Genomic DNA, 8,719 nt, shown 5'->3' with positions numbered 1-8,719 from the left:
AATCTACTGACTTGGAGGGTTAGATGTGCCCGCGCATGCTCAGTCTCACTAAAAGAGACAGCCAATCACGTGAGAGCAACAGCACAGTGATATTTGCATGAGGTGGGTAGATAAACCCGCTCTACAGGAAGGAAAGTTATTCGATTCTTTCGTGAACTCGAGACTCCACCATGCCTGAGACAGTACCCAAAGTAGCGAAGAAAGGCTCCAAGAAAGCCGTGACTAAGGCCGGGCCCAAGGGCGGCAAGAAGAGGAGGTCCAAGAGGAGGGAGAGCTACGCCATCTACGTGTACAAGGTGCTGAAGCAGGTCCACCCCGACACCGGCATCTCCTCCAAGGCCATGGGCATCATGAACTCGTTTGTCAGCGACATCTTCGAGCGCATCGCCGGTGAGGCCTCCCGTCTGGCTCACTACAACAAGCGCTCCACCATCACTTCCAGGGAGATCCAGACCGCCGTCCGCCTGCTGCTGCCCGGGGAGCTGGCCAAGCACGCCGTGTCTGAGGGCACCAAGGCCGTCACCAAGTACACCAGCTCCAAGTAAACAGGGACTGCTGCTCCAACAACAACACAACGGCTCTTTTAAGAGCCACCCACCTCCTCTGGAGAGACTTTCCTCTTCTTGAAACCTCATAAATGTGTTTAATGCATGTTCTACCAGATGCTATAATGTCTTCGTTAATCTGTTATGACTACATCAGGACGTAACATGTTTGCACTATACACATTGGTCGTCTAGTGGTTCACAAAATTTTGCTGTAAAGCTGTATTCTTACCAAGAAATCACCAGGTAATTAGTCAATTTTATTTCAGTTTGGAGTTTATGTAAGCACATCAGAGCTGATATTATCCGTCTATGCATTTCAAGAAACCCTAGCACATAAGTAACATATGAGCACTATGCAGTATATCCTTATCCAAAATGTAGTTTAGTTTGCACAAATATTGCAAGTCTAGGTTAATTGCTTAAGCTGCCATAAAGTCAGTGTCCTGCATGATATAAATTATATCTTGATTTGCAAGTAAATAAATAAAAAAAAAAATCAGGAAAAGAACACCATCATTTTGAAGTAAAATTCTTTATCCAGCAGTGGGATAATACAGAGACTGTTCAAGCGAATTTCTTGTTATTGAAACCTCAAATGTGTTTATTACATGTTTTACCAGACGCCGTAATGATGCCTTCCATCCCATTTGTACCCACTATATATGGCAGATTATGAAAGGAGTAAAAATATATTAAAACAATAGATTCCTGTGGTCTTAGTAAATCTTATACTCGAATTACATACTTGTATGTCCATTTCTCATATGCACAGCAACAATTTCAATACAATTTTGAATGTGATCATATTGTTATTGTTTTATTTTAAGTATATTGAAGTGATATATAATCATCAGACTAATTGAGATTACACACCATCTCAAAGAGCAGAGTTTGAATTTTATTACAATATCTTTATTGTATGTTTATCAGAACATCAAACATATTGTGACATAATTAATCATGTTGGCCCATTATTTAACATACCATATGTATTAAAACTGCTCTTGTAACATGCAAATTAAAGTTTAATTATGATTGACTTGTCCTCATAAGCACAGAAACACAATACTAGATTTAGAAATAAAATTCTGAATGTGATGCTATTGTTCCTCTTCCTAAAAACATTTACATCAAATACAAACTGTCCTAAAGTAAAAACCTTGATTTAAATACATAAACATGTTGGCCCATTATGATTGACGTGTCCTGTAGTACTTCAATTTATTGTACAATGTATATATTTATACATGCTTAGGTATTTAGATGTAATGATGCTTTCCACCCCATTTGTACTTACTATAAAAGCAGATTGTGAAAGGAATAAAAATATTGGATTTCTGTCATCTTAATAAAACTTTTACTAGAATTACATACATTCTGAATTATACCTTTATTTCAGTATATTGAAGCGAAATATAATCATCATAGTTTAGCTGAGACTAGGTGGTAATACTTCACCTAAAAACAATATCAAGTCTTGATTATTTTATTAGTTTAATAATATTTCTATACATAAAGAATCTAAACATGAGAATCCCTGATAGTGAAAATAACAAGAGACCTGTTTTTCACTAACATTTAAGCAGCATTTATTTATCTTTCATTAAAGATTAAGTCATATCAATAGCCATTTAGACAGTCTGCATGTTGTGTATTATTTTTATAAAAGAAAACATTTCAAAATGTCAAATAAAAAGAAAAGGTTTTTATTTATTAATTTTTTTTAGGAAAATCCTTGATATTTTTTTACAAGGTTACATAATTTGAAAGCAGATAAATGCAACAGTGTACTAATAAAACATTAAATAATACACAAATACAGTGTATAAAAAGTGTCGTGTTATAGGCTTTACCAGTATGATAATCATTTTTATTAAAATAATAAAGCATTAGTTAATCTGTACAATAAGATATTTTGTCATATATAGATTTAGTTTGCTCCAAATTACTTTCTCTTTCATCTTCTGATAAATATGAAAGACTTCGTCCCGCCCACTGAAACGCATGAGTATATAATGTTTTGCTTTATTTTGAAGGGGTTTTAACCGGGAGTATGGCTGGTAGGCTCTCTGGGTTGTAATTAATGACTGATGAGACTAATTACAGCTACTACTCATGGTATCGTGATAAGATAAAATAAATGTCAGTATAGTTGGTTAGTTTAGTTTAAGTTTCCAGTGAGAGTGACCTGTTACAAACGGCATCGTCATGGTTTGCTTTTATTTTGAAGGCGAGTTTTTCAGCGGAAATGCAGCGGTTAACAGCCGCGAGCTTGAACAGAAAAAAAGGCGGGCTGAGCTGAGGCTGCCTGTTCTCTTCTACGTCCGCAGCTCATAAATAAAACCTCAGAGCCTTCCGACCAGCAGCACATTTCTGTCTGTTCATCTCGACTGAAGACTTGAAAACATGTCTGGACGCGGCAAGGGAGGCAAAGGACTCGGTAAAGGAGGCGCCAAGCGGCACCGTAAAGTGCTCCGTGATAACATCCAGGGCATCACCAAACCCGCCATCCGCCGTCTGGCTCGCCGCGGCGGAGTCAAGCGTATCTCCGGTCTGATCTACGAGGAGACCCGCGGTGTGCTCAAGGTCTTCCTGGAGAACGTCATCCGTGATGCCGTCACCTACACCGAGCACGCCAAGAGGAAGACTGTGACCGCCATGGATGTGGTGTACGCTCTCAAGAGGCAGGGCCGCACCCTGTACGGCTTCGGAGGCTAAACACCACGAGGCTGCTCCAACAACACAACGGCTCTTTTAAGAGCCACCCACACACCTCAAAGAGACGCTTTCTGTTCATTATCAATATCATTACTTTGTTGGATGAATAACCTGTAACAGCAGGAATAGTTATTTTCCCTAGGAACCATTGTTTATGGCGCAGCAAAGCTAAAGTGTTTGTTGCAACACGGACCGTTTTGAGTAAAGCACCTGAGAGTAACAGAGTTGCTGTAATGTTGTGAACATGACTGCCGGTCTTTTGATTTAATTGTGTTTAATCATGACCCAGTTGGGTTTGAATAAGATATTATGTAGGCCTCGGTTGTGGAAGAGAACATAATTTAACACTATAATAAACAAACCAACAATACTGTCTTAGTTTTTTTTAGTTGGCAGATCTAGAGGGAAAGTTACATTAAGGTTTTATACAAAAGTCTTGCAGATGGTTGCAAATATATTTTATATGCTTTCTATGGCTGTTAGTTTGTGATGCTGTATTGTTCAATGGGGTTCAATCACTTTTTTTTTAATTTTTTTGTCAGGTGAAGTGAAAACATGGATTTTAAGTACTCAGTCTTGTCAGCACTATTTTTTATTCTGTACTCTGCAGATATGTTTTTATAAATGAGTGTGTGTGCATGCTTATTGTTGTTTTATTTTATCCTATTTTATTCTTACCTGCCCAGGGACTGCAGATGGAAATTAGCTTTTAGCTATAATCTGGTACAAGCCATTTTTTTACTCCATGTAATTAATGAACCTTGTACATGGTCCATGTTTTAAATTAACCAATAAACTAAACATATATATATATATATATATATATATATATAGGGAGTAATGATGTATCTCAGGGAGTGATTCGTTCATGTTCATGCAGTACGTTCTTGTCACATGTCATGTCATCAGCTCAGTCACAACAGGAAACTGAAATGATTAGTTTGTATCTTAACTAAACAAAGTTTGAGTCTCTTTTTTTATTTGTCACATAACAGGCAGCTGTAAGCTCAGTGGTTAGATCACGGCGTTTTAAAGAGACTTACAGAAAAAGGGAAACAATGAAGGTATAGTGTGATAAGAGGCGTTAGTGCAGCAATACAGTAGTGTTCAAAATAATAGCAGTCCAATGTGACTTACCAGATTAATTCAGGTTTTTAGTATATTTTTATTACTACATGGCACACAAGGTACCAGTAGGTGCAGTAGATTCTCAGAAAACCAACCAGACCAGCATCGGTGATATGCAGCTCTTAAGGCTGTGACATTGGGCAATTAGTTGAAAGGGGTGTGTTCAATCAGTGAGGTCATCAATTTTGTAAAAAAACAGAAAAAAATATACTAAAAACCTGGATTAATCTGGTTAGTCACATTGGACTGCTATTATCTTGAACAGTGCTAGTGAGGATTCCTTAAAAAAAACATTAAGCTCCTCTATAGTGACTCTGTAGTTCCTACCAGAGCAGGACCTTTAAAACCCCCCTGAAGGCCTTCAGAGAGGACCTTCTCTCCTCGACCACACCACAACTCTACTCCTTAACGAAGCTGCTCTGATCAGCGTCCCAGTGGTCCCAGTGGTCCCAGTACTGTGGTGAGTCCCTGCACCTCCTTGGTCTCCACATGGTTTAAATTGTTTGTGACATTTGTGTATTATACTTTGTCAACTGAAGCAAACCAATCCGCCTTCTGTGTTTGAGAATCAACCTCTTTTCTTCCATCAACATGCCCCGTACTAGTTAGAATAAAAAAAAAAAACTCCTTTAACCCTCTGGGGTCTGTGATGGTGGCGTCCTGATCAGATCATGTGACGTTTAACATAAAAACCAGCTCACATGGAGCGCTGCTATCAACTTCACTCCAAAGTTCAGACTTGAAACTTTCTCCCAGTTTTTGTTTGACATTCCTAGCTCATGTAAAACCAAAGATATGATCGTTTTAATTTGATAGAACAGAAATATTAGAGCGTTGGTGTAGCTCTCTGTGTCATTTCACACATAGTTTGTTTTGAAGAGTTGCCTATAAATATGCATGTTTTTATGGGGCTTTTTTTGTATATAGTTTTATTATATTTAAATTTTTACTTTTACTTTTTTATATTTTCATATTTGTATCCTATGTTTATATTTTCAAGTTCCAAAACAGTTCATTGAGCATATTTGTGGTTTTTATTGTAGTGAATAGTATAATTTTTCAACTCGGATTTCATGATTTTTGGGCTCAATATGTTGATAAAGGGGGTTAAAGTGAGAAAATAACTGTCAAAAGTATTCAAAAACGGCCAAAATAGGCTCAGAGCCCAGAGGGTTAACCCTTAATAGGGCACTCATTGAAATACTTGCAAACTTCAACCCTCGAGAATATTGGAGGATATTACATACAGCCAGAATGTGTAAAAAAAACAAAAACATACAGACCCGGGGGAGGGGGGTCATATTTTGAGAAAAAAGTTTACGAGATTAAAGTGGCAAATCTACGTGAAATAAAAGTGCAGATATATGAGATTTAATGTGGTGAATCTGCGAGAAAAAAAGTTTTTTTTTTTCACTTTTTCCTCGTAAATCTACGACTTTTTTTCACACAGATTTGCCACTTTAATCTAGTAAATTTGCAACTTTTTTCTCTAAATATTACAAATCCATGTGGTTGTACGACCTCACAGAGAGACATGGGGACCTCATTTTGATATCCACAGAAGTTACCAAATATAGTTCTTCGCCCGATAAAGAGTTAAAAAAAAAAATTCTGTCCAAGAGTCAGTAAAAACACTCAACATTAGTTTCTGAGTATTTTATATTGTACATACAGTCATGGAAAAAATGATTAGACCACCTTGTTTTCTTCAATTTCTTGTTCATTTTAATGCCTGTTACAACTAAAGGTTCATTTGTTTGGACAAATATAATGATAACAACAAAAATAGCTGATAAGAGTTTAATTTAAGAGCTGATATCTAGACATTTAACATGGTTTTATTGATTGATTAATGATTTTAGGTATTATCAAGAAAATTATCAGCAATATTTTTTGTTATAAATATATTTATCCAGACAAATATATCTTTAGTTGTACCAGACACTGAATCAACAATGGTCTAATATTTTTTTTCCATGACTGTATATTGAACATCAGTGAAAAATAGATTTCTGTAAGTTGTAATATGAAAAGTAAAGTCCACATTAAGTGAATCTTTATCTTCTTTGTTGAGCATTTAAATCCCTTCAGCTTCTACTACAACCCTAATTCCAAAAAAGTTGGGACGATGTGTTAAACGTCAATAAAAACAAACATATTTTATTCCTAATCGAACATAAACAACATATCAGATGTAGAAACAGACATTTTACCATTTCGTGGACAACATTATAGCTCATTGTGAATTTGATGGCAGCAGCATGTCTAACCCGTTTTAATATACAGTAACACTATTTTTATCTAAGAATTGATCTTTTGTGTATGGGTCCATCATTTAAATATTGAAGAGTTGTGTTGATAATTGTTAACAAAATTGTAGAAAATATTCAAAGTTTTGAATCCAATTTTCTCTCAAATTTAATAAGCTTTTAAATTGCTTGATAATGCTCAATATCTGTGATTAAAAAGTGTTTTGATGCTTAAACTAGGAGGATAATCCTTAAGTTCAGTCACAAATATTTTAAATAAAACTGTTGTAAATGAATACAGCATATTATTATTATTATTATTATTATTATTGAATCAGACCTGGATCTGTCTGTGAAATCATACATGCTCATGGTAAATATGCTTATATTTTATAAAACCACATTAATTATAAGAAATAATTAATCATCTTACACACGCGGTTAACAACTCAAAACGTTTAAAAGAAACTGCAGATTTAATCTTTTTAATACTGAAGTACACAGAGTTACAGTCTGGCTGAGCAAATACTTGTGAAGTAGCAAAAATACTTTATAGCTGAACAAACGATAATTATCATCAGTAACAATTCTTAACTTTTTTTCCCTAAACAAAATATATTTTATTTATTTTTCATTACTAACTCGTTAATGTAAAAGTGAAGTTTTTTAAACATATTGAATAAATATTTGGTATCTTAATTTTAAAAAATGTCATTGATTTTAAAAAGTAAACATTTTTATGATAATTATGTGAAGACAAAACTTTATAAACATTAAACATTATTTTACTTTTCTTAAAGCTTGATTTTCAACAAGATTAAATCAATCATTATTAATTGAGCAGTTTGATTTTTATACTAACAATATTTTTCTTGATATTAAATATTTACATTCAAATCTTACAATTTCACTATAATTTCACTATTATATATATATATATATATATATTGTTTTCCCTAATGTGCAATATGAGTGAAATATTGTGTGACAATTTTAATAAATGCTACGTAGGTATAGAAAGTATATAATCTATTTTGCATGTTGCATATTATCCTTATTTTTATATCTTTGTAAACTCAAAAGTCTGACAGCTAAATTTCCCAACTGAGGGATAAATAAAGTATTTATCTTACCACTAACAATGATTAAAAATTAAATATCTACTTAACACCACATTTGTTCATCTGAACAATCAATAATGAGATATTCAATTAATAATGGTTTATAAAAGGTGATTTGACATTTAAACCACTTGTCAGACATTTAGGAGCAGTTTTTGCACATAACTAATTTATAAATGAAACAGTACTTTTTTCCTCTAGATAATCCAAATATTTTAATTATTTACTGTACAGCTCATAATCTGGCCGTTTTTTCAGTACTCAAATGTTGCTGCAACACTTGAAATGTCCCTATTATGGGAATAATAAAGCAAATGTTAATCTTAAAAATTGAACTCGGCTCTCTGAGATGAGATGTGTGGCTCTTAAAAGAGCCTTTGTGTTGTTGAGTAGAGGTTGTTGAGTTTAAGCTCTCTCTCCACGGATCCTGCGGGCCAGCTGTATGTCTTTGGGCATGATGGTGACCCTCTTGGCGTGGATGGCGCAGAGGTTGGTGTCCTCGAAGAGTCCGACCAGGTAGGCCTCGCTGGACTCCTGCAGAGCCATGACGGCGGAGCTCTGGAAGCGCAGGTCGGTCTTGAAGTCCTGAGCGATCTCCCTGACCAGGCGCTGGAAGGGCAGCTTGCGGATGAGCAGCTCGGTGGACTTCTGGTAGCGGCGGATCTCTCGGAGAGCCACGGTACCGGGCCTGTAACGGTGGGGCTTCTTGACGCCGCCGGTGGCCGGGGCGCTCTTGCGGGCTGCCTTGGTGGCCAGCTGCTTCCTAGGAGCCTTTCCTCCGGTGGATTTACGGGCGGTCTGCTTGGTTCTTGCCATCGCTTCTTCTTGTTTCTATCAACAGTAGAAATGTGAGGTCGGAACAGAGACTCGCGGCTCTTAAAGTGTGGGACCGGCTGTGTCACGTGACGCTGCTTCAGACCTCCGGCTGCTGATTGGTTGGCGGCTCCTCGTGGAG

General features: G+C 36.2%; 3 protein-coding genes across 3 annotated transcripts; 2 read left to right on the top strand and 1 right to left on the bottom strand.

Annotated features, from left to right (window-relative positions):
• Nucleotides 1-126: 126 nt before the first annotated feature.
• On the top strand, nucleotides 127-1,892 carry LOC131961163 (histone H2B 1/2-like). The gene has a single exon (XM_059326434.1). It carries the CDS (start codon nucleotides 171-173, stop codon nucleotides 543-545), a length of 375 nt encoding a protein of 124 aa, XP_059182417.1. The 5' UTR covers nucleotides 127-170; the 3' UTR covers nucleotides 546-1,892.
• Nucleotides 1,893-2,924: 1,032 nt separating this feature from the next.
• On the top strand, nucleotides 2,925-3,905 carry LOC131961168 (histone H4). The gene has a single exon (XM_059326438.1). It carries the CDS (start codon nucleotides 2,955-2,957, stop codon nucleotides 3,264-3,266), a length of 312 nt encoding a protein of 103 aa, XP_059182421.1. The 5' UTR covers nucleotides 2,925-2,954; the 3' UTR covers nucleotides 3,267-3,905.
• A 4,218-nt stretch (nucleotides 3,906-8,123) lies between these two features.
• On the bottom strand, nucleotides 8,124-8,580 carry LOC131961154 (histone H3). Its single transcript, XM_059326426.1, has one exon. The coding sequence runs from the start codon at nucleotides 8,578-8,580 to the stop codon at nucleotides 8,170-8,172; it is 411 nt and encodes a 136-aa protein (XP_059182409.1). The 3' UTR covers nucleotides 8,124-8,169.
• Nucleotides 8,581-8,719: the final 139 nt, after the last annotated feature.

Source organism: Centropristis striata, chromosome 22 (assembly GCF_030273125.1).
Source record: "Centropristis striata isolate RG_2023a ecotype Rhode Island chromosome 22, C.striata_1.0, whole genome shotgun sequence".
In the NCBI taxonomy this organism is placed as follows: Eukaryota; Metazoa; Chordata; class Actinopteri; order Perciformes; family Serranidae; genus Centropristis; species Centropristis striata.
This window is presented reverse-complemented; position numbering and strand designations above follow the sequence as displayed.

Excerpts from the sequence above, each read along its gene's own strand:
- LOC131961168 (XM_059326438.1), top strand. The coding sequence starts at position 2,955 with ATGTCTGGACGCGGCAAGGGAGGCAAAGGACTCGGTAAAGGAGGCGCC.
- LOC131961163 (XM_059326434.1), top strand. The coding sequence starts at position 171 with ATGCCTGAGACAGTACCCAAAGTAGCGAAGAAAGGCTCCAAGAAAGCC.
- LOC131961154 (XM_059326426.1), bottom strand. The coding sequence starts at position 8,580 with ATGGCAAGAACCAAGCAGACCGCCCGTAAATCCACCGGAGGAAAGGCT.